We start from the raw sequence: 25948 nt of genomic DNA, 5'->3' as shown, positions 1-25948 counted from the left end.
TTAATAAAATTTACACAATCCTGGAACTGTTGCTCAAAATCCCCTAAATTTATAGTCCTTAAAATTTTCTAATTTGCACCTTTTAAGTTTTCCAAGTTTTCCAAGACAACTTCGGAGTGTTTTAGGGCCTCTAGGTTCTTATGGTCTGTCCACACCTCAAAGGGCTTTGCCCCTTGAAATGTTTCCAGGTTAATAGGGCCCATTGGACAGCAAAATTGCCCATCTTCTTTCAGTGTCAGTTAATTTTTTTAATAAAGTTTTTTATTTTATAGACAAACATACATTTAAAACATCAACAATTCCTTCCGTGTGACGTCTGTGTTTTCTTCCTGGCTCCCTTATTTCTTCTTTCTTCACTTCAATTTGAATTACTATCATTTTTCCACAAATACATTATTATCATTTTCTTACATAATTATTCATTACTTATCTGTACCTTTCTTTTAACCAATAGTAAAATTTATCCCATATCTTAAAATATTCTGCATCCTCTCCTTCTTTAATCATCAAAGTTAATCTATTCATTTCTGCACAATCTAAAATTTTTCTAATAATTTCTCCTTCCAGGGGTGTTTTCTCTGCTTTCCAGTTTTGCACAAAAACTATTCTTGCTGCTGTAATTACATGTATAATCAGATAATTTTTTTATTGGCATCTTCAAAATAATTCTGTTTTGCACTTCTAATTTTTTGCGCTAAATCCTCTTTTTCTATTAAACCCATTTTGTGTTTAATTAGTTCCATTTTTGTTTTAATATCCTTTTTATGTGGAAATTTCTGTAATTCTTTCTCAAGTTCCTTATGATTAACCTCTAGTATTTTATAGGCTTGTCTTTTCTTAGTATTTCTTTTCCTTGTATAGTATATTATCAGATCTCTTGCATAAGCCTTCATTGTATCCCAAAGATTTTATATTGATGTATCCTCTCTTCTATTTTCTTTAAAGAAGAAAGCCAATTCCTTCTCCATTTTCTGTGCAAATTCCTTATCTTTTAATACTGTGTTGTTTAAGGTCCATCTAGATCTTCTCCTTTGTCCTTTACATTTCATCGTCATAGAATTATGATCTGTCCAGGTATTGGTTTCTATATTAATTTCTTCTATATTAGAAATCAATTCCATTGTCATCCATATCATGTCTATTCTAGACCATGATAGATGTCTATTTGAGTAAAAAGTGTATTGTCTATTTTCTATATTTCTTTCTCTCCATACTTTTTTTAGGTTTATTTCGTCTATCATTTTAAAAAAAGATTTCGGAAGAATCTTTCTACTTTGCTTTATTGCCTTCTGTGTATTATAATCTAGTTTCTCGTCCGCTATACCGTTAAAATCTCCCATCATACAAATATTGTAATAGTCCAGGTCAACTATTTTCATGTGTAATTTTCTATAAAAATCTTCTTGGTTTTCATTTGGAGCATATTAAGAGTATTTTCGTGTTATTATCTATTATTTCCACCATCTAAATTCTGCCATCTTCATCTGTGTATATTTACTTCACCGAAATTGTATCTCTTATATACAAAGTGTGCATTGCAACAACTAGACACAAGAACAGTTTTTTCCCGAAGGCCTCACTCTGCTAAAAAAATAATTCCATCAACACTGTCAGACTATTTACTGAATCTGCACTACTATTAATCGTCTCATAGTTCCCATCACCAATCTCTTTCCACTTATGACTGTACGACTATAACTTGTTGCTGGCAATCCTTATGACTTATATTGATATATTGACCATCAATTGTGTTGTAAATGTTGTACCTTGATGAACGTATCTTTTCTTTTATGTACACTGAGAGCATATGCACCAAGACAAATTCCTTGTGTGTCCAATCACACTTGGCCAATAAAATTCTATTCTATTCTAAAATTACTCCTCTTTTCTTACATTGTGGCAATGAAGTAAATATTCTCCCCAGCTTTGGCTGTATCAATAATTGTTCATATTGCTTTTTAATGTGTAAAAGATTATATCAAATTTTAATTTCTCTAATTTATGGAATATTTTTCTTATTTTGGTAGCTGAATTTATGTTTATTGTTATCAATTTTTTCTCTTCCATGTTCATACTTTATAAGAAAGATTTATTGCTCTAGTCGATCTTGGTTCACATTGTTCTCTACCTTCCACATTGCCACGCACTGCGCCTTCTTCTTTTCCGATCATTGCTAACAGTTCTTCTTCTTGTAATTCAATCAGTGTAACTTCTCTTCTTGTCTCCACTTCTTTCTGTCTGAAGTATTCTGCAAAAAATGCTCTAGCTTTATCAATTGAATCTATTCTATATTTTTGTTGTTGCCATGTAACAACAAAAGCCTTCTGGTATCAGCCATCTGTAACTCAGTGAAAAAATGATATTCTCATCTCTCTCACTCTTTTCGGAATTTGCTTCAGAACTACAATTTCCTTATACTTGTATTTCAGTGTTTTGTCTCTTGCAAGTATTTGCACTTTGATCGACTTTTTGGTAAATCTTATGTGGAATTCTCTTGGTAATTAATTTCTCGTTGCATATCTTGTATATACTCGAAATATCTCATCCATGCCATCCTTATTAATCTTTTCCTTACTAATCTTTTCCTTACTAATTTCTAAAGCTTCTGCTAAGATTTCTACCATTTTTTCTGCCAAATTTTCTCCCTTCTCTTCTTCTATATTTTGAAATCTAAGGTAAAATTCTGATCTATCCATCTCCCATCCTAGTATTCCACTCTTATCTCATTCAACCTCATCTAATATGCTGTCAATGTCTCTAATTTTTTATCTCTTTGTTCTTCTTTTTCCTCAATTTTTGAAGTCTACCCTCATATTTTTTCATCATTTGGTGTACTGTATATACTCCACTTTTTCATCTGTTTTTTTCTGTTCTTTGCTCAATTTTTTCTGTTCAATGTTCTCCACTTCTGTTTGTATTTTTTGAATTCCTTGCCAAATTATCTGCAGTGTGACCTCCTTTTCCTTCTCTCGTTCCTTTTCCTGTTGTAACATCATCTGTATTGATCATTGTCTCCCAGAAGTGGGAATTGGTGTAGCAGAACCAAATGTTGTTGCCTTTCTACTCATTTTAACGTTGTCTTCAGGTTCTATACCTTAATTCACTTATATGCAGAACAAAAATTTTCCCAAGTAACAGTTAAAAAAAAGGGAAAGCCAAAAAGAACAAGAAAAATAAACAAGGGGGAAAAAGAAAAACCTTCAGACTCTTATGTGTCTTAATCCAATTAATCCAATTAATCAAAAAAGTATTAACCACATTCACAATCTCCAGTCCGAAAGGAAAGAGAAAAAGAAAAAAGGCTGAAGAGGTAAAGGAGAAAGTTCCTTTTATAAATTCTCCAATACTATTTGCAGCTCTCTTTCCAGAGTCACTGCAATCTTCTCCTTTTCAATTTCAGACTCCTACTGCTGATAATTTCCAGAAAAGCACCTGAATAAACAATCTTACAAAGTGTCTTTGATGCTTTCCCCACTATCTTATCTGGAATATGCTCAGAGTCCTTGAAATATACATAGTTGCTACTTTCTTACACCAGAAAAAAGAAAAAGAAACACTATTTCCAATTCACTAGATGGCAGTGTTGCTTGCTATTTTCTCTACTTTCCCTCCTTTAGTATCCAATACACAATACACAAAAGTATAAAAAATAAAAGGAAAAAGAATTAGACTAAAAGCAGAACCAAAAAATAATTATTCTAAAAAGGCACTAAGAATTTAAAAATTTTAAAAAGTAAAAACGGAAGTTTTCAGTCCAGTCCAGTCTAGATTAACAAGTAAAATTGTCTGTAGGCATCCACATGAAAAAAAAATAGATTAAAAAGGCAGGGAAAAAAACTACTTTTAGTTCAGGCTTAATTCCACCTTTGACTTCTATCGTCAGCTTTAACTTTCTTTTTTGTCTCAGGTTATTCTCTCTAATAGTCTTTGAAAAAAGAAATTTCTCACCACACCGGCACACTTTCTTTCACTCTCTTCCGCTCCGGAGCTGTCCCAACTTCAGCAGCTTTAATAGCTGCCTCTTCTCTGCTGGAAAAAACGGCTTCTCCTGGATCAACCAGGGACTTTGCAGTGTCCCTGGGATTGTCAGGATGTGCCCTTCTCAATCACCGTCTCTACAGGACAGTGAGGTCCCAAAAGGACTGTCCAGCGAGGAAGATATCGACAGTGATCTTGAAGCTACAAGATCAGCCATCGTGCCATCGCGACATCAGCTCCGCCCTCCTCATAAATACTATCTTTACTAATTTTCTCTGGTAGGATCCCCAATAAAAACAACTCCGGTTTTAGATCAATATGTTGTTGGATTATTTCTTCTATCCAACCTTTTATTTTCTCCCAATAGTTTTTGGCTTCTGGACATGTCCACCACATATAATAAGATCCTGGTAGCTGATGACATTTCCAACATTTAGCTGATTTGTCTTTAAACATTTTCACCAGTTTCTCAGGTGGCATATGCCATCTATAAAACATTTTATATTGATTTTATTTATATGCAGTGGACATTGTTAATTTATAATTCCTCCCCCATAGCTGTTGCCATTTGTCTAGGTCTATTGAATATCCGGGGGAACGCGGTGGCTCAGGGGCTAGGATGCTGAGCTTGTCGATCAAAAGGTTGGCAGCTCAGTGGTTCAAATCCCTAGTGCTGCGGTGTAACCAGGTGAGCTCCTGTTACTTGTCCCAGCTTCTGCCAACCTAGCAGTTCGAAAGCACGTAAAAAATGCAAGTAGAGGTAGATTGCAATTAAAATCATTACAGCTATTAAATGAAGAAGGGAGGAATTATACTTGGTTTCAATATGGGCAAATAAGTGCTAGATGGAAAGAAGATCAAAAAATTGGTATAATGCAAAGGGAGGAAAATTTAATAAAGCAAATTAGAAATCAGACCCAGGAGCATATAAAGAGATTGTATAATGTGTTGCTTGAAATAGATTCGGAAAAGGATTTGGTAAAGGATTGTATGATAAAATGGGCACAGAATATTCAGGAACCAATAATGTTGGAAACATGGGAGAAAATTTGGGTTAGAAATGTTAAGTTTACACAAGCACAGAATTTAAGGGAAAATTTTTATAAGATGTTTTATAGATGGCACTTAGATCCCAAAAAATTATCATGTATGTATCCTAATATCCAAGCGAAATGTTGGAGGTGTGATTGTGATGACGCTACATATTTTCATATTTGGTGGACTTGCAAGAAAATTAAGGTCTTTTGGATAAGAATTTGGTGGATTATTCAAAATGTACTGAAGAAGAAGATAAAGTTCCTGCCACAATTTTTCCTTTTGGGAATTATAACGGATTGTACAGGGATTGAGACTAAATTGATTCTGAACTTAATAACAGCAGCAAGACTGTTGATTGGACAATACTGGAAGAAAGAAGAGATACCTACAATAGAAGAATGGATATTGAAAGTTATTAATTTGGCTGAGATGGCTAAAATCTCAGCATTTTTAAAAGACAATACGCAGGAAAGATATTTAATTGAATGGAAAAAATGGATTGATTATCTACAAAACAGATATCAGATTAAGAAATATCAGATTGCCTTTGAATAATTAGAAAGTTATTTTATGTAATGGGGAGGGGGTTGGGAGACGAAAAGCTTTGGATGTGGTTATTTGGATTGGAAGGGAAAATTTTATTCTATGTTTGGTTTATGTATAACTTTACCTTGTGATTGACCCGGGAAGCCGGGGGGTGGGGGAGGGAGGGGGGTGTTTGGTGTTTTTTTTTGGGAGGGAGGGGGAAAAAAGGGGGGAAAATGTTTTTGTTTTTTTAAAACTCTTTCAATAAAAAAAAAAATGCAAGTAGAAAAATAGGGACCACCTTTGGTGGGAAGGTAACAGCGTTCTGTGTGCCTTTGGCATTGAGTCATGCCGGCCACATGACTATGGAGATGTCTTTGGACAGCGTTGGCTTTTCGGCTTGAAATGGAGATGAGCACCACCCCCTAGAGCACCACATATGTGTGACGGGAACCTTATTGAATATCCAAAATTTTTAGCACAAGCTCTCATAGTTTTCTTTACTTGTTCTTCTTCTAACTCAACCCCCAACAAAAAGTTATACATTTTTTTGATTAATTTATCCTCTGTTCCTGTGAGGATGCTATCAAGCTCAGGATAGAAATAGAATAGGCTTCCGGTGCGCTGCAGGCAATAAAGACGGTCCTTATGGACCGTCAGCCCTGTGATCTCGTTAAGGTCGTTCAGACAGCGCTCATCAGCTGTCTCACGGCTTGGAAACCTTTCCCTTGGGAGAAGAGGGAAAGGTAAGCTGCCAGGTGGAGGTAGAGCTCCCCGAGAGCCCCAGAAAAAATTCTAGGGGCAAAAAGGGTGAGAGATCCCTATTTAAGCCTGGCGAAAGCTCCGGATCCGGGATCCTCTGCATCAATTTATTAATGCAGAACAAAATGCCGCGACCATCTCTGCTATCAAGATGAAGATCAATCTTAATATACTTTAAGCAGACGGAGCAAAGGCAGGAGGACAGGCTGATGTAAGCACCAGACCTCAACTCGATCTTTGAACGGTACTTGAGAAGAAAGGAAATGGCGCCTCTGCTTAATAGGGCATGAAAACGAAAGTTAAGGAAGTCCTCGTTAGCATCATTAGCACCCTTAAATCTGTTTAAACTTGCTGGATTTTATACTTATGTGAAAAAATGTTAAAGAGAAAATTGAAGGACTGCAGAATTGATTTACCCAACCCAAATAAGGAGTTTATGAACAGATTTGACTTTGTTGCAAAATATAAAGTTTAAGTAAGATGGCTTTTGTGCAATTAAAGCCTGCTGTTTTTAAGGAAACTGGTGCCTTGTTAGCTCAAATATATAAATTACAAGGAAGAGTTGAAGGAATTTCTAAAGGCTCAAATTTTTGCTATAGACCAAAAGTTCAAGGAAATTGAAGAGAAAATAATGAAAGTTAAAGATACTCTTGAAGCTCTGGACGAAGAAATAAAAGAAGATACGGTGGCAGCATTTAAAAGTTTTCTTGAATACACAAATCAGCTGGATGAAAGAGTTGAAGAAGTTAATCAAATTAATTTGGACTTAAAAATTAAAATAGAGGAGCTTCAGACTAAGGTAGACACTGCAGATGAAGAACGAGTTTTGTTGCAATATAGAGTGATGGAATCTGCATTGAGAGTGAGAGGTTTGAAAGAAAATAAGCGAGAGAATTTAAAAGATGTCTTTGCAGAGATTTTTGCAGAGATGATTGGACAGAAACCTGTAGATCTTAAAATGCAAATTGAAAAAATCTATTGTGTTAATTCATGGGTTGCAAGAGAAAGACAGTTACCAAGAGATGTAGTGATTTATTTTACAGCTAGGAAGATTAGAACTGAGATTTTACAAGCTTCTTATAAAAATAAAACTCAAATATTAGGACAAGAGGTATTAGTGTTAAAAGAAATTCCCTCAAAAATTTTAAGAAATAGAAAAGAGTTTGCTTTTTTGGTGGATGAATTTAGAAATCGTCAGATACGGTTGTGTGAGAAGGTAGCAAAGCAAATACAATCTAAAGTAGAGGCTCTGACTAAGGAAGAAAGGTTGAAAGCAGCAGGGGAAGAGCAAAGAATGATTGTAATTATTAAACGTAAAGAACAAGGAGTAAAGAAGCAACAATTTCAAACAAAAAGAGCTTCTTTTTATGGGAAAGGGTAAATCACAAGCAAAATTTTTGGATATAAAAAGTAGAAAGGATAATTTATAATCGGCTTTAGTAAGTAGTTAATTAGATAAGTATAAAACTCAGGAAAAAAAATTCTTATATAAAATGCTTTATAGATGGTATTTGGAAATTAAATTGGGGTGTATATGTCTTAATCTGTAATTTAAATGTGGGAGATATATTGATGTTATTTTATTATATATGGTGGATTTAGTTATGTTGGACAAAAACTGATGTTGGGTCATATAAAGTGTTGGGAAATTTTTTTAAAAAAAATGAAATTGGTTAAATTTATGTAGATCAAAATGTAGTCATTTTGATCTACATAAATAAATTCGTTTAACAGTCTTTTCAATCTATTTGCCATTATTGAAGCAAAAATCTTATAATCCACATTTAAATAGTGAGATTGGTTTGCAGTTTTTTATCAGTTGTAAATCTGCTTCTTCTTTAGGTATAAGTGTTGCATATGCCTCTCTCCATGAGTTTGGCATTCTTCTTTTATCTAAGAGTTCATTATACAGCTCTAGCATTACAATGCTCATTATTTCTTGAAAGGTTTTGTATAATTCGGCTGGTAGGCCATCCGGTCCCGGTGCTTTCCCGCTTTTTTGTTTTTTGATTGCTTCAGTCAATTCCATCATTGTTATTCTTTCTTCTAACAATGCCTTATGTTGTTCCGATATTTTTGGTAACTCTGAGTTTTCTATTATCTCTTTTTCCAAAATATCTTCTTGACAATATAGTTTTTCGTAGTAATTTTGAGTTATTTTCATCTTTTCTTCATTATTATAGTGTAGTTTCCCCTTTTTATCTAATAAATACTTTATTATTTTCTTCTCCTTTTCTTTTTATATTTTATATGCTAACCATCTTCCTGGTTTATTTACAATTTCAAAAAAACCTGCCTGGATGTTCTTAATTTATTTGCTAACAACTCTTGTTCATTTAGTTTTATTTCATGTTTTTTAGGGTTATCTTTTCTTGACTCTGTCATTATGGCTATCTTCTTAGAATTCTCTCTCTAATTTTTTGTATTCTTCTTCCAATTCTGTCTGTTTCTGTCTTTTCCTTTTATTTTTCTTTGCAGTATAAGTTAATGCCAGTCCCCTAATATATGCCTTCATCATGTCCCATACATTTTGAAGTGATATATATTTCAAAGACTTTAATTCTTTGTCCACATATCATTTTTTTTTAATATTAGTGAATGCAACGTCCATCTTCTTCTTTTCTTCTGTCCATGTTATCATCATTGGGCTATGGTCTGCCCATAAATTTGAACCAATATTCACTTCTTATATATTCTCTATCAAGTCTGCTGACATCCATATCATATCTATTCTCGACCACGATAATTGTCTATTTGAATAGAAAGTAAGTTGTTTTTCTTTTAAATGCTTTTGTCTCCAAATATCTTGAATACTCAACTCTTCTGTCATTGTACGAAAGGATTTTGGCAGTGTTCTCCTTGCTTTTTTATTTATCTTTATTGTTTTATAATCCAATTCTGCATCTGTTACGGCATTAAAATCTCCCATTATGCAAATACATTCGTAATCCAATTCTAATATTTTTCTGTGTAGTCTCTTATAAAAATCTTCTTGTTTTTCATTTTATTTTTTTTTGTTTACATTTATACCCCGCCCTTCTCCGAAGACTCAGGGCGGCTTACAGTGTATAAGGCAATAGTCTCATTCTATTTGTATATTTTTACAAAGTCAACTTATTGCCCCCCCAACAATCTGGGTCCTCATTTTACCTACCTTGTAAAGGATGGAAGGCTGAGTCAACCTTGGGCCGGGCTCGAACCTGCAGTAATTGCAGGCTTTGTGTTCTTAATAACAGGCTTTGTGTTCTTAATAACAGGCATTACCAGCCTGCGCTATTCACCGGCCCCGGCACCGGCTATATTTGGGACATATAGCACTATCAAGAGTATTTGTTTGAAATGTATTTTTATTTCCACCATCAAGGCTCTACCTTCTCCATCTTCAAAGAGAAATTTTGGTTCTAATTTTTCCTTAATGTACATGGCTATTCCTCTTTTGTTTTGATGCATTAATGATGTAAATAAAGTTCCTAATTTTGAATGTGCTAATAATTTTTCATGTTGCTTTCTAATATGAACCTCTTGCAAACACGTAATGCTTTCTTTGTGAATCTTACATGTACTTCTGGTAGTTTATTTCTCATCGCATACCTTGTACGTACTCTAAAAGCTTCATCAATTTCATTTAAAATCTTCTCTTTGGGTTGATCCAGAGCTTCTATCAAGATCTCAGCTATCACCTCAAGGAGATTTTCTCCTTTCTCCTCCTCAATATTTTGAAATCTTAAATAAAAATCAGCCTTGTCTAAAAAGCGTTATTCTAAAAGCGGTATTGTTTTTTCTTGTGAATTTTGAATTTTATCATTTAGCACAAATTTTCCTCCCAATTCTTCAACTTGTTTCCCCGGTCTCTTCTGTCTTTTCTTCTACTTTTTGAATCCTCCCTTCATGTTTCTCCATCATATCTTTCATTTCTTTTATATCTTGTTTCAAATCATCGTGAAGTGTTTGCATAATTTTTTTTAGCTCCATCTCCAAGGTCTTTTCTGTTGATGCCGGTTGGATGCAGCAATATTGTAAGCTATTTTTTTGCACTCATTCTTGTAAATTTGTATTCCAAATATAATGATTTGTAATCCAAGCACCTAATCCTCCCTGATGGTTGGATTAGTTAAAAGGCAAAAATGCAGAAAAACCAAATCAACCACCACCCTCACAGATCAAAAATAATCCAGATTAAAAATATAGTGTTGAAAAGGAAATCCAAAAAAGGAAAAAAAAAGTCAAAAAGAGAGATATACAGAACAAAAACTAGACATTATGTAAGGGGTAATCAACCTTTTTATACCTACTGCCCACTTTTGTATCTCTGTTAGTAGTAAAATTTTCTAACCGCTCACCGGTTCCACAGTAATGCGCCGTGTATCATCGTCTGCCCATGCCTCTCACACATTGTGGATTGGGTTTGGGGGGGGTGCTGGCTACCAGCTCTGCTTGTCTGTTACAGCTGGGTGGTGTGGGGGGAGATGCGTGAACTACAGACCCATCCAACTGGAAAAACGCTATGGGCACTTTCATTGTCCTCAGTCTCAGTCCCATTTTCTCCACCACCTCTGGACTGATTACACACCTAGTACACCCAGAGTGCAAAAGGGCTAGCATCTTCCCCTGGCCGCCGAATGATGGCACCCTTAACTCCACTGGGATGGTCATGGGACTCGGGTGCTGACTTACCAGGGGATCATTGTCAGTGTCGGTTTCACTGTCCCTTGGGATGGTTAGCGCTCCCAGCTCCTCCAGGCCTGGAGGCGCGAACTCAACAACTTCCACATTTCAGGGCTGTGTTGCAGTTCTTTGCTGGTAGCTTCTCGGCTCACTTTCCTCCAGCTGAGGTCGGCTTGGGTCCAGGTTTGGAGAAATAATCAGCAGCTTGGTGCCCCTCCTTTCCACATCTGAAGCATGCGGTGGACCTGGGCCCCCTTTTGCTGCTCTAGGGGTCTCTTTCGGGGGGGAAGGCTTGTTCCAGCTGCGCCCCCCCATACCGATTTCTGGCCTGGTCAATTTCCACATCATCCGCATCATCAATTTATTAGAGATGTCATGTTGGCACAGCTGGAAAAACCCGAAACTGAAAGCTTCCAGGTTTTCCACACCCATTTGACAGTTCACAGCCCTGCCCCACACCCACAAGTTCATCACATTGTCCAACTCTGCACACTCAATTGGATACAATCTTCAGGCAGTCTCCATCAGACGCAGGATGTCCTTGAATACAGAATGGTGTTATGACTAACTTTCTACCGCTCCAACAACAGTCCCGTCCCAACTTCCCCAGCTAAAATATGTGGCAGTTAAGAAGCAAAAAAGAAAATTGTCTTCCAAAACTGACAGATTGCAGAGAAGAGCAACAAAGATATTAAGGGGTCTGGAAGCTAAACTGCATTAGGAGTTGGGAATGCATGATTAAGGGAACTAGGTAGGTCTAGCTAGCCCAATGAAGAGAAAGTTTAGGAGTAACATGAAAGCTGTCTTCTGGTACTTGAGGGGCAGTCACAGGGAGGAGGAGGTCAAATTATTCTCCAAAGCACCTGAGGGCAGGAGATCCAATTGCATTGAGGAACATACTACCCGATTGTAGACATTAAAAACAGACCATGATCAGATGCTTAAAACTGAAAATCTCTAAAGTGGGACTTGAAATTAAGTACTTACAGATGGGCTCTGGCCATTTATTTAATTTAAAAGTTTATCTCAGATGGAGCTTTAAAAAGTAGTCTTAAATTCTACTTAGTTCTTAGTAGCTGAAGTAGCCCTTCTCATTTCATATAAATTCAGATTGACTGATTTCTTAATATTGTATGGTCATACCTGTGTTGCTTTCAGGAAACTGTAAGGATACCATGACATGTGTAAAAGAAGAGATTTTTGGACCAGTCATGTCTATTCTATCCTTTGACACAGAAGAAGAGGTCTTAGAGAGAGCCAACAATACCCATTTTGGCCTGGCAGGAGGCGTCTTCACCAGGTACCATCAAGAAAGGGAATATATTTCAGAAGTGGGAGGTGGCTGTCCAAGTTGAGCTGCATATGCATAAGGCATTTATGACATCTGTGAAGTTGGAAGCAGACAACCAGCTTGGAGCATGGCAAAAAGCTGTCTGCTGCGTAGTTTTTCCATATGATATATGATATTTCTCAGTGTATAAAATGCACCTTTTTACCCGCAAAAAGAAGGTGAAAATCTGGGTGCATCTTATATGCTGAATGTAGCCCCGCTCACCCACCGGCCCCCACCCTTTGAACATTTTCAGGCAGTTCCAGACGGCGGGGATCTGGGCCAGGGCACAGCCTGTTCTGAAGAGGAGCAAACCTCTTCGGGACACTTGGTGGGGGGGAATCTGCCCGGCGGCTTCGGTGAACAAGGCGGGACCCACAGTTCGCAGCTGGTCACCCCTCTGGCTGCCCAGCGGGCAGTTCAGGCCAGGCAATGGTCACGATGACTTCACTCCTCAGCAATGTGAGGAGCCACCACTGCCTAAGCCCTCTCTATGCCCACGAGCCAAGCCAAGGCAAGTGGGAGCCATGAAACATCCCTCCTTTCCAGCCACCGCTGCCCATTAGCCCGATTCCCCAATGCAAATTTCAGAGCCGCATTTCAGGAGGTGGCCAATTCCCCTGCAATGTGCAGCGGGGAACCGGGAACTGTTTTGGATTCGAAGAAGGGATCGCCGCGCTACCACCTGAAAGTGCTCCTTCCCGTTGCACATTGCAGAACTGGCCACCGCCTAAAACGTGGCTGTTCTGTCTCCTTCCCCACTTCGGATTAACGAGCTGGCCTTCAGCCAGTGGATTCACGGCTCTTATCAGTCCTGGCAGAGAAATCGCAGCTGCCTGCCAAAGTTCAAACAAATGACTCACAAGACTTTCAGCTCTTTTTGAAACGGTTCAGCTAAACTTTTGCTTCCCGTGGAGTGAGAGCAGTCCCAAAGCTCCTTATATATCCTGTCCCTTTTATGTCCCTTTGATGACGCCACCTCTCTAATCTGAAGCGCGAGTCAATCCAAGCTTGATTATTATTATTGTCAGCTGGTTCTGAAGGCGTAGCCTGAGGAAGGGAGGAATCGGGATGACAGCCTCATTATGTCCTCCGACTGGCCTGGTTCTGGCTCCTGGAGCCGGGCCAAAGGAATCAGTGCTCCCGAGGTAAGCCTTACCGGCTCTTCCCCCTCACTCTCGGAGTCACTTTCGGGCATGGGGCCAGGTTCGGGGGCTGGAGTCACAACAGTGGCTCTGAAATTTGCATTGGGGAATTGGGCCAATGGGCAGCGGTGGCTGGAAAGGAGGGACATTTCACGGCCCCGGCTTGGCTCCTTGGCATAGAGAGGGCTTAGGTGGTGGCGGCAGCAGTGGCTCCTCATGTTGCTGGGGAGTGAAGACATTGTGACCATTGCCTGGCTTGAACTGCCTGCTGGGTGGCCAGAGGGGTGACCAGGCGCGAACCGTGGGGCCCGCCTTTTTTGCCAAAGCTGCTGGGCAGATTCCCCCTCCCCCTCCGACCATCCTGAAGAGGTTTGTTCCTCAGGCTGTGCTCCGACCCTCCCCCCAGAGCTATAGGTAGAAAGATGGGGGCATCTCAGGAGCAGACCCTTTGATGTCAAATCCCTCTTCTGCCCCCATGAAAATCATCCCCCACCCCACTCATTCCAGTTAAATGCATGTAGAGTTATAGGGTTTGTTTTAAACAGATAACTGTGCTGCTCGTTATCAAAATCAAATGGAAGTCTGGACATGGCTGATCCTGATGCTGATAGGCAGGGGCAGAATTCTTTTTTTCTTGTTTTCCTCCCCGAAAATTAAGGCGTGTCTTATACTCTGGTGCATCTTATACACCAAAAAATATGGTAAACTGAGTATTATCCTTACTTTCCGTTGCCTCACTAAAATGGGAGACATCCTTAGCCGTATCCCAGAGTTAATAAATGATGGATATTTGTACTAGGGAAATGAAAGTGAATTTAAATTATTCTGCTTTACAGAGATATCCAGCGTGCCCACAGAATAGCAGCTGGTCTCCAGGCTGGTATGTGCTTCATCAACAACTATAATGTCAGTCCTGTGGAGCTTCCCTTTGGAGGATACAAGATGTCAGGTATTCCACTCAGCAATTTTGCTGTAATATTTTGACTGTTGACAGCTGCTTATATGATACTCGGCAAAAGTTGAAGAATTACCCTAAATTGGATTGTAAACTAAATTTCACTATTTCAGTGTACACAATTAAAGCAGCAGAACTATATTACCTACTTTACAATAGCAGTGATAGCTAAATTTGCCATTGATTTGTTCCTTTTTCATAATAATTTCACCTTATTTCTGAAAACTTTTTTTATTTCAAAAAGAAGTTGGATTTACTTAAAATAAGATACAGGGCCTACATACTTATACAAACCTATTTTAGGAAGGAAGATGCAAATCCATTTAGTAAGGATAACTTCTACATACACATACAGGCTATAAAGAAACTTCTCTTAAGTAGAAAAATGTATACATGGCATTTTAAATTAAAACAGATTAAAAAAGCTGGTATTAAATTAATGTTAGATTTGTAAACTATAGACTCATAGCTGCTCACTGAGTGGGTGAGGAAAAACACTTACTTTTCATTTGTTATTTATAATTAGGAATCTAAGATTCAATTCCGCTCACTTCTGGAATGAAACTATTAAGTTTGTTTCAACAGATTCCTCATTCTCTGATGCATTATTTCCAAATTTTTAGAGCAGATGGTTACAGTTTTATAAATTTATCTGTCTTTTCAGGATTTGGACGAGAGAATGGCAAAGCAGCAATTGAATACTATTCCCAGCTGAAAACAATCTTTGTGGAAATGGGAAATGTAGAATCAGCATTCTAATGGCTCTAGTCTAGTTGCTTCTGGTTAGTGTACAATGGAAATGCTATGTACAATAGAAACTGGAAATGATCTTTGCAGCATTTGATTACATCATTTTTTCCCTACAACTACTTTGAATTTCATTGTTTCTTTTTCCTTTCTTCTCTTGAAAATACATAATAGAGAAAAGAGAATGATCACTGGGCCATAAGATTTTTTTTGCAACCAGTCCCAAATAATTCCTTGACACCTCTTGCCAAATTTTCTGACTAAGCATAGTAGAGTCTCAGCATCATATGATAAAGAGTCTGGCCATGTGATAACTTATATTTCCCAATCTATTGATCTCAGAAACAATAATTAAACATCTGCACAAAGGAGGTTGATTGTATTCCTACTGTCTTTTCTAGGCAGGCTGTTTTATATAATGCAACTTGAGCAAATAAAGGTTCTGGTACTGAGTACTGAATGCATAAAATTACATGAGATACACAAGTATTCTAGCTGTTCTCAATGTGTGGGATGGGTTATACTTTAAGGGATAGGAGGATTTGATAAGAAATTCATTAAGCCCTTTTAACACAGAAGCATTTTGTTAAAATAGAATTACAAACAGGTGATTCTGCCTTTCAGAAATGGCTGGAAAATCAATCCCTCAAAGCTAGGATTCTCTTTACTGGGACAAAAACTGTACTGTCTCAATAAAAACAAGATTTCATGTTATATATTCTTTTCTCACTGGTTATGCAAAAATAACCAGGAGATTGATTCCAGGAATATGCAAATGACATTTTTTCTCCAGATTTGTAAAAATCAAAAACTTTTGGAAGAGCTGTTCAGAAATCAGAATTTTTTTCCTAAGTGAGAGATAGTTTCATAATTCCCTTAAAAGATTTAATATATGGATCTATTTAAGCATTGCCATTAGAAGACCTGCTAATTTCTGAGTAATTAACTACTACTTTAACATTAGTAGAACTGTAGTAAAGGAGATTGTGTACCTTCAAAACACACAATGTATTTTATTGCCCTAAGGCAAAGTAAATTATTGCCCCAAAGAGTTGAGTTGAAGGGCTCAGTGTTCCTCAATATCTTCATAAATGATCTAGATGAAGGGATTGAAGGAGCACTCAGCAAATTTGCAGACAACATTAGCTGGGAGGAATTGCTAATACTTCAGAAGATAGGCTCAAGATTCAGAAGGATCTTGACAGATTTGACCATTGGGCCCTATCCAACAAGATACAGCTCAGTGAAAAGTTTTTTTGCATTTAGGCAGAAAAAATTAATGCACAGGTACAGAATAGGCAATGTATGAATGGTTAAGGCAGGGGTCTGAAACCTTAAAACAGGGGTGTCCAAATTTTTTGCAAGGAGCACCAGATTTGGTGAGGTGAAAATGTGTGGGGGCCGACCATTCAGCCTGACATTCTTTGAAACATTAATATTAAATACAAATGAACTATTTTATGAAAGATTAAACAAATAACTTAACTTCACTAATGTGAAGGGTGATATTGAGATCTTGACTGCATTATATAGGCCGGGTCTGGCTCAAAAACAGTGGTTTTGATGGGCAAGATGTCATGTAGGTGAAAGTCAGTCTCGTCCTCACACGGTTCTTGTTAATATTCATAACCAAGAATGTCTTCTCGCACAAGTTATGTCGAACCAAACAACTTCAGCATTTTCTTAGCAAATGTTCGAATCTCTGGGAACCTGTCTTTATCCAGCTGGCGGTAAAAGTTGACAGGAGGGAGCTGTTGGTACCAACTGCAATACTCGGTGTCACACTGCAGCTCAATGAACTCCAGCTGCATGTGGTCGGGATCAGGGTCCACAAAGAAAGGAGAGGAAAAAAGCATGATCTCCTTTTCAGTAGCTGTGAAATCCCAAAAGCGCTGTTGAAACTCCTCAGCCAGAGATGAGATGTCTGCTTCATACCTCCTTATTTCCGTACTCATATTGTTCTGTGGAAAACTGGTCATTATTTCCTGCAGCAGGAGTGGGTTCTACTTACCTTTACTACTGGTTCGCATCGTGCTCACATGCACGCACTTTTCTGCGCATACACAGAAGCAGAAGAGTTTTGATGATGTTTGGGTCAGTGGGTGGAGCCTCCTGCCGGTTTTACTACCGGTCCGAACCAGGGGCAACCCACCACTGTCCTGTAGCGATGGGAAATGTGTGGTATTGGGCTGCGTTTGTGACAGATGCCTTTCGAAAAGTAGTAGCTTGGTCCCAAAGGCTTTGATATATGAATATAGTTGGCTTACCACTGCATTTTGCCCCTGAAGACTCATGTTCAGCACATTCAGATGTCGTGTTATGTCAACTAAAAATCCAAAATCAGCCAGCCAAACAGGATCAGATCGCTCTGGCATCGGTTGTCCCTTTTTTGCCAAGAATTGTCCGATTTCCTGCCTAAGAGAGTAGAAGTACTGCAGTCCAGACCCCTGACTGAGCCATCTTACCTTGTTGTGATACACAACATCTCCATATTCAGCCTGATGTTGAGTAGAAATTGTTGAAACTGGCGGTGGCACAGGGCTTTGGAGCGAATATAATTAATAGCCTTCATCACCGGTTTCATGACATGAACATATTTCAGATGTTTGGCACAGAGAACTTGTTGGTGAATAATACAGTGGAGTTTTATAGCTTTGCCTCCTTTGCTGACTTTGTTACACACTAGGGTTGATAATCCACTTCATGCGCCAGCCATGGCAGGTGTGCCATCCGTAATAATCCCAGTGACTTTATTCCACAGTAGTTTCATGTCATCTAAGGCAGAAGAAATTGAAACAAATAAATTTGTTCCTCTTGTTTGGTCCTTAAGGCTCTGGAGGTCAAGTAGCTCTTCACGTTCATGTCATTGTCCACTCCTCTCAAAAAAATCAATAACTGAGCAGTGTCAGATGCATCCATGCTTTCGTTGCAGGCTAACAAAATAGAGTCAAACTCCACTCCTTTTGCCTCTCTTTCTTAATATCAGATGAAACATCTTCAATTCTCCATATCACAGTATTACGAGCCAGGCAAACATTGGCAAACTCCTGCTTCTTCTCAGGACAAATTTTCTCCACCATTTTCATCACGCAGTTGGTAAAAGGTTTGCAGTACTTGGCAATCAGGATTGCCACCTTGTAGCTTGCTGTTGCATTTTCATTTGACTCGTGAGCTCTTGTACTGCTGTACAAAAGCGCTGCTGTGCAATGGCACAAAAGCAGCTTCCAGTTCCATTTTTCGCCATGTTCATTCCCAGTTAGCTTGTAGTTAGCATGTTTCATCTGGTAGTGCCTCTTGATATTGAATTCCTTGAAAACAGCCAGTCTCTTGGCAAATTAGGCAGACACAGTTGTTTCGTATTTCAGTGAAAAAATACTCCAATTTCCACTTGTCCTGGAAGGAGCGCCCTCGCTGTCAACTTTCCTTTTTTTAGTTACAGTCGCCATTTTAGAAATGGGCACATAAGCTCGCAAGGGTCACGTGGCGAGAGTGCTGACTCAGGTCTACTGCCATCTTCTGGTGAAAAATATGACTGAGATGCTTGCAGAGCAGGGTGGCTGTGGAGCAGGAGGCTGCAGGGGACAGTTGTGGGAACCACTGTGCGGTGAAGGGAAAAACGCCAGCTAGTGGGGATGAGTGACAAGCTGAGCCAGCGTGGAGAAGAGGCTGCGGGCTGCTCGAAATTTGAACATGAGCTGCAATTAGCCCCCTGGCCAGACTTTGGACATGCCTACCTTAAATACTCAAAGAGCCATTTGAACCCATTTCCTACAGAAAACCCCGGGAGCCAACAATTTAACAACCAGGGTGGCTGGGTGGATGTGGCCAACTTAACATCACTCAGTCCCACACAGTTACATGACCGCCGCCCCCCCGCCCAGCACAGCCCCACCTCACCCCTCCCCTCCCATTCACTTCTTGCCACACCCAGCCTTGACTGTGTTCTTCACTTTTTCCTCTTTGTTCTTTCTCTCCTTTCTCTTTCTCTCCCTCCCTCTTTCTCTCCCTCCCTTTCTCTCTGTCTCTCTTCTCTCTTTTCTCTCTCTCTGTCTCCCACCCTCTTTCTATCTCCTCTTTCTCTTCTTCTCTCCTCCTTCTCTCCCTTCCTCTCTATTTCTCTCTCTCTGTGTGTCTGTATCTCTTTCTCTCTTTCTCTCTTCACTCTCTTTGGAAAGCCGAAGCTGGGCCAACCCAGTAAGCTGCCCTTGGGGCTCTTTGCTACACTTTTTCTTTCTTCTTGGCAACTTTTCAGAAATCCGGATGTCAGGGTTCCCAATGAAATCAAACTCCGAGGCTTGGAATTCCTCAAAGCTAACTTATTAGAGATGTCATATTGGCACATCTGAGAAAACCCAAATCTGAGAGCTTCTGGGTTTTCCTCACCTGGTGGCTCCGCTGCGTTGATGGCGGTCTTTTTTAGACCGCTAGCTCCGTGAACTTTTCTGCAAAGTTTTGCTATGGCTAATTCTACTTCACTCATGCAATCCCCCTTCCCAACTTCCCATGATAGGATTGTGGCAGGCCTGGACCCTGAAGGCACCAAGGTAATATGGCTTCCAGGCCTGACAGGCACACACACACACCCTCTCAAACGAGAAGCATGTCCTACGGAGAGAGTAAGAGTAAGGGGAATTAATCCACAATTAACCACCCCTCCCCCCGGGGGACCCTTTGGCTTGTACTTATCATAGAACTGCTTAATTAAAATAGAATAGAATAGAATAGAATAGAATAGAATAGAATAGAATAGAATAGAATAGAATAGAATAGAATAGAATAGAATAGAATAGAATAGAATAGAATTTTTTATTGGCCAAGTGTGATTGGACACACAAGGAATTTGTCTTGGTGCATATGCTCTCAGTGTACATAAAAGAAAAGATACCTTCATCAAGGTACAACATTTACAACACAAATGATGGTCAATATATCAATATAAATCATAAGGATTGCCAGCAACAAAGTTACAGTCATACAGTCATAAGTGGAAAGAGATTGGTGATGGGAACGATGAGAAGATTAATAGTAGTGCAGATTTAGTAAATAGTTTGACAGTGTTGAGGGAATTATTTGTTTAGCAGAGTGATGGCCTTCGGGAAAAAAATGTTCTTGTGTCTAGTTGTTCTGGTGTTCAGTGCTCTATAGCGTCGTTTTGAGAGTAGGAGTTGAAACAGTTTATGTGAGGGATCTGTAAATATTTTCACAGCCCTCTTCTTGATTCGTGCAGTCCTCAATGGAAGGCAGGTTGGTAGCAATTATTTTTTCTGCAGTTCTAATTATCCTCTTTCTTGTTGGGTTGCAGAATCGAACCAGACAGTTATAGAGGTGCAAATGACACACTCAATAATTCCTCTGTAGAACTGAATCAGCAGCTCCTTGGGCGGTTTGAGCTTACTGAGTTGGCGCAGAAAGCCTATCTGCTTTGACGTTCCAATACTTGACCCAGGTGGCTTCAGACAAAGGGTCCCCTTTCCAGTATATAAGGTATTGCAATTAACCCTATGTAATCGGGAATCTAATATTTTCTTTACCTCATAATAGGCTTCCCCTTATAGAATAGAATAGAATTTTATTGGCCAAGTGTGATTGGACACACAAGGAATTTGTTTTGGTGCATATGCTCTCAGTGTACATAAAAGAAAAAGAAAAAAGAAAAAAATACATCAAAGGTACAACATTTACAACACAAATGATGTTCAATGGGAGGGGGAAATGGTTGGGTCTGGGGTCTTAAATTCAACCCAACCACCCTTTTGAGCAAGCTGCAATGAAATATGGGGTGTATTTTTCCCAATAAGCGGGGAGGTTTAACTGCACCGTCACAGGATTAATTATTTTTACGATGGGGAAAAGACCTAGGAACTTCGGTCCTAACTTTCTGCTTGGCAGTCTTAATTTTACATATTTGGTGGAAAGGAAAACTTGATCCCCCACTTGAAAGGGGGATTGCAGTGAGGGGTGTTTGTCTGCCTGTTCTTTATATTCTGCCGCTGTTTCGGAGAGGGCTTTTTTCGTATTTTCCCACCCCTTTTTTAACGATTCCATCCATTCTGCTAATGACATGGATGTGGGGGGGGTTCTCTTGGCTGTTCGGGCATGGAGAAAAATTCCATGCTGCTGGTGACTTGGAAAGGGGTGAGTCCTGTGCTAGAATGTACTGCGTTGTTGTATGCCACTTCTGCAAACAGTAATAGTTCGGCCCAGTTCGCCTGTTGGTAATCCACATAGCATCTGAGGTATTGTTCCACCATGGCGTTCGTACGTTCATCAGTGCCGTTTTTGCTCAGATGGAAAGCTGAATTCAGCCCCTGAGTGGACCCGATGGACCTCAGGAACTCTCTCCAGAATTTAGCAGTGAATTGGACTCCTCTAATTGAGATTATGCAGCGGGGAACCCCATGTAGTCGATAGATGTGTTTGATGAAGAGTTTGGCTAGCTTCTTTGCGGAGGGTAGTCCAGAGCAGGTGATGAAATGGGGTTGTTTGGAAAACAGATCGATGACGGTCCATATTACGATGCTCTCACCACTCTCTGGGAGTTCTGTTAGGAAGTCCATTGCGATCTCCCATGGTCTGCTAGGGTCTGCCACTTGTTGCAGAAGTCCTGGCAGCTTATCAGGTCTGTTCTTCACTGCGTAGGTGCCACAATTCTTAACGTAGTCCTCCACCTCCACTTTCATTTTTGGCCACTAGAATTGTCTTCTGACAAGGTGCAAAGTTTTCAGGATTCCGAAGTGACCAGCTTGTTTGGCGTCATGGCTACGTTGGAACATCTCAAGTCTTAGGCTGGCTGGCACATACAGTTTTGATCCTTTCCATGCCAGCTCCTCCCTCATGGTGAGGGCACCTTGGTTGTCGTTGAGCCAAGGGTCTGTGGGCAGTTCTGCTTTTAATTTTGCTGCCCATCCCTCACGGCTGGGGTGAGGTAGTCGCCTGGTCTGGATTCTGATGGTGACTTGGGCGACTGGCTGGAGGAGGGGGGAATTATGGCATGGACCACCTCCTCCTGGTGGCTGTCAAATTGGGGTTTTCTGGAAAGCACATCTGCCAGCATGTTTTTCCCTGCCGGTATGTACTTCAGCTCAAATTTGAAGCTCCTGAAGTATTGAGCCCAGCAGACTTGCTTGGGAGACAATTTCCTGGAGGTCTTTAGGGCCTCTAGGTTTTTGTGATCAGTCCAGACCTTTCTTTTATGTACACTGAGAGCATATGCACCAAGACAAATTCCTTGTGTGTCCAATCACACTTGGCCAATAAAAAAAAATTCTATTCTATTCTATTCTATTCTGAAAGGTATTTTCTCCCCTCCAGGAAATGTCTCCAGGAGAGCAGTGCCCATCGGATGGCATACGCCTCTTTTTCCCAGATGGCCCATCGCCTCTCTGTGTCATTGAGTTTTTTGGACACATAAGCACATGGCAGCAATTTTTTATTATTTTTTTAATTTGAATTTATATCCCGCCCTTCTCCGAAGACTCAGGGCGGCTTACAATAGTCTTACAATAGTCTTAAAGCAATAGTCTTCATCCATTTGTATATTATATACAAAGTCAACTTTTATTGCCCCCAACAATCTGGGTCCTCATTTTACCTACCTTATAAAGGATAGAAGGCTGAGTCGACCTTAGAGTCCCTTTCCCCTTGGAATCCCTTTGTCGCTGGCGTCAGCTTGGATGATGAACTGCCACTCCGGGTCTGGATGCTGAAAGAACAGTTCTTTTGCGAAAAGTCCCTTTAGGTTCTCAAACACCCTTTGGCATTCCATAGTCCAGGCAATAGGCTGCAACGGCTTCAGCTTCATTGTTGGGGACCCCGTTTTCAACAGGTCAGTCAGGAGTAGAGCCACCTCAGCAAATACTGAGATGAACTGCCTATAGAAATTGGCAAAGCCCAGGAAGCTTTGAAGCTGTCTTCAGGTATATGGGGGTTGCCAGTCTAAAACGGACCTAACTTTGCCAGGATCCATTTCTATGCCTTCACTGGAAATTCAGTAGCCAAAATAGTCCAGCGAAGTTTTGTGAAACTCGCACTTTGACAGCTTCGCGTAGAGCTTGGCAGGGAGCAGTTTTTTCAGCATTTGTTGGATAAGTTTTACGTGTTCCTCCAGCATTTCGCTGAATATAAGAATGTTGTCCAATTGGGTAGACCAGAACCCCCTTATACAGATGATCATGCAGAATCTCATTAATGAACTGCATGAAGATGGCGGGGTGGGGGGGCTTGCAGTCCAAATGGCATCACCTTGAACTGGTAGCAATTGAATACAGTCTTCCCCTCATCCCCCTCCCTAATCCTTATGCATTAGTAGGCTTCTCGTAAATCCAGCTTGGTGAACACCTTGCCCTTCGACAGGTGGTTGAGCATGTCCTTCATAAGGGGGAGGAGGTAGGTGTTCTCCACGCATACGGCATTAATTCCATGAAAATCCATGCAGAGTCTCATCCCACCGTCCTTTTTTTCTTTAAAAAGCACCAGGGCTGCCACTTTGGACTTGGCGGGCTCTATGAACCCCCGTGCCAGATTTGCATCTATGAACTTCCTCAATTCCCCCATCTAAGCTGGCATCATTGAGTACATTTTTGGCTTGGGTAGTTTTGCCCCGGCTAGCATTCTATAGCGCAGTCAGTTGGGTGATGAGGAGGGAGGAAGTTGAAATCCTACTCACTGAACATCCCTGCAAGTCCCGGTATTCTTTTGGCACCTGTTGGCTGCCCGGCGGGATGTCCAGGGCTAGGGCAGCTGGCTCCAGAGGATTCTGTCCTTTTAGGGTCACGATCTCTGGGGTGGGATATCCATGCCTCACTGGCGGCAGTGGGCCCAGTCCAATGACTATCTTTCTGTGGGTACCATCCCAGGAAATCGTGGGTCCCCATTTATCGAGCCAGGAGAGACCCAGGATTACTGGGTCTGTCATTTTGGGGGCGACTATGAACCAGAGGAGCTCTTTGTGGTGTCCCATCTCTAATCTGACGAGTTTTGTGAGTCAGGTGGCTGGGCCCCCACCAATTAGCAAACCATCCATTTGTTCGAAGCTGATGGGCTGGCGTAGGGTGCGTGCATATGCCTAGTTGCTCGATTATGTGGAGGCTGATTAGGCATTGCATGCAGCCTGTGTCTGTGACCACCTCTATTTCCACATGAGTCCCTGTCTCGTTAGGGTGATCTCAAGGGCAATGAGAAAGACTGCTCCACTCACCATCGGGTCGTCTTTGCCGCTGCTTTCCCCGTAGAGGGGGGAGGGGATTTCTCAGCTGGGCTCTTCGCCGATTCCATGAGCTGGATGGGGCTGTCATCGGCTTAGCGCTCCTCCCCTGTCCGGCGGTTTCCACGGGGTCCTCTTCAGCCCAGCCCATGGAGAGGACTTCGCTCAGGGCACGGATGCTGGCGCCAAGCACTCGGACGCCTGGTGGCCTTGTTGGCCGCAACAATAGCACATTTTTTATGAACAAGTTTTTATTGATTTTTTAATTTCCCCCCCTAAACACATACATGGTTTATGAACAGAGTATTGGCCATATCATATCTTATACAATTCAACTTATTCAAATATATTTTACTTAGTTACAATTTTTGCCAAAATATTTTTTCATAATTTTTATTCATATCCTAATATTTCCTTGATCATTTCACTAAGTCACATCTTTCGCCTTCAAGTTCTAATTTCTCCGTTTTTATTGATATGCATTCTCTTTCATTCTTTTTTTTAACTGTTTCATTTTTTTATCCTAATATATTCAAATATATTCGGGGTTGCCTTTCTTCCATTTCATCTTTTCCTTTTCACAGCAATCCTTTCTTCTTCTCGTTCCTCTTCCTCCCTTCTTTCATCCTACCTACTTTCTCCTCTCCTCTCCTGTTCCTTCTCTACTTCCCGTTCCTTTCTCCCCCTCTTCCCTACTTCCTATCTAACCTTCTCTCCTACTCTTATTTCCCCTACCTTTCCTCCTCTCCTCTTCCCTTTCTTCTTTCTCTCTCCCTACTTCTCCCTTTCCATCTCTTTCCTTCTTCTTATCTCTCTCCATTGCTGTATTTATTTTCATTTCAATATTTCTGGTGTCCAGGCAACCCTGATTTTCTCATTTATTAAGTATATTTCTCAAACCTCCCCTCATATATTTTAGTTATTAACATTGTCTTCATCTTATTCCATTTGTATCTTACAATCAATTATTACAACCTTTCACCTCTTATTTTCTTAAGAGTTTTTTGTTCCCAATTCAATAGTTATTATTCTCTTCCAATATTATACATCATTTACTAACATTTCAATTTTGTTTCCTTTTACATCTCAATAACAATCATTTTCACTTACAAACTATACTATCTTTCACATTCCATCTGCCAGACTTTTAAAATAATAATAATAATAATAATAATAATAATAATAATAATAATAATATAAAATTATTATTATTATTATTTTAAATCAATGTATTTCTTCTTTTTTACCTTCTTTACAATTTTATATCTTAACTTCTATTAATTTTTCCATTCTTTTATATATTTAAAATTTATTTCCTTACCATCAACTATAATTCTCTCTCATTCCATGCATTCTCAGACACAAAAAGAAAAAGAAAATATATACCCCATTATATCTTCCACACTTCATTTACTTCTCCATTTTACATTAAACAATATATTCCTTTTTTTACTCCCTTCATTCTCTTCATTTCAACCCTTTTTTACTACCCTTTTACAATAATCTATATATTTTTTCTAATTTCCATCACTCCTAAAAATTTCTACCACTATTTTAATTTCTTTTCTACTATTCATTTTTTCCCTCCTATTAACTATTTT

At 39.7% G+C, this 25948-nt stretch overlaps 1 protein-coding gene across 6 annotated transcripts in view; it reads left to right on the top strand.

The window, feature by feature from the left end:
- LOC131194855 (4-trimethylaminobutyraldehyde dehydrogenase) overlaps positions 1 to 25948 on the top strand; it is a 175372-nt gene that overhangs the window by 102444 nt on the left and 46980 nt on the right. For 3 of the 6 annotated variants that reach the window (XM_058176387.1, XM_058176390.1, XM_058176389.1), the window contains 3 exons: positions 12127 to 12268; positions 14280 to 14392; positions 15063 to 15517. In XM_058176387.1, coding sequence (XP_058032370.1) covers positions 12127 to 12268; positions 14280 to 14392; positions 15063 to 15157 — 350 coding nt within the window. In that variant the 3' untranslated portion in view covers positions 15158 to 15517. Of the gene's footprint in view, positions 1 to 3907; positions 4372 to 12126; positions 12269 to 14279; positions 14393 to 15062; positions 15518 to 25948 lie in introns of those variants that run through there. The other 3 variants (XR_009154335.1, XM_058176388.1, XM_058176392.1) reach the window with 2 other exon arrangements.

The sequence above is a fragment of the Ahaetulla prasina genome, chromosome 3, assembly GCF_028640845.1.
Source record: "Ahaetulla prasina isolate Xishuangbanna chromosome 3, ASM2864084v1, whole genome shotgun sequence".
Taxonomy (NCBI): Eukaryota; Metazoa; Chordata; class Lepidosauria; order Squamata; family Colubridae; genus Ahaetulla; species Ahaetulla prasina.
This window is presented reverse-complemented; position numbering and strand designations above follow the sequence as displayed.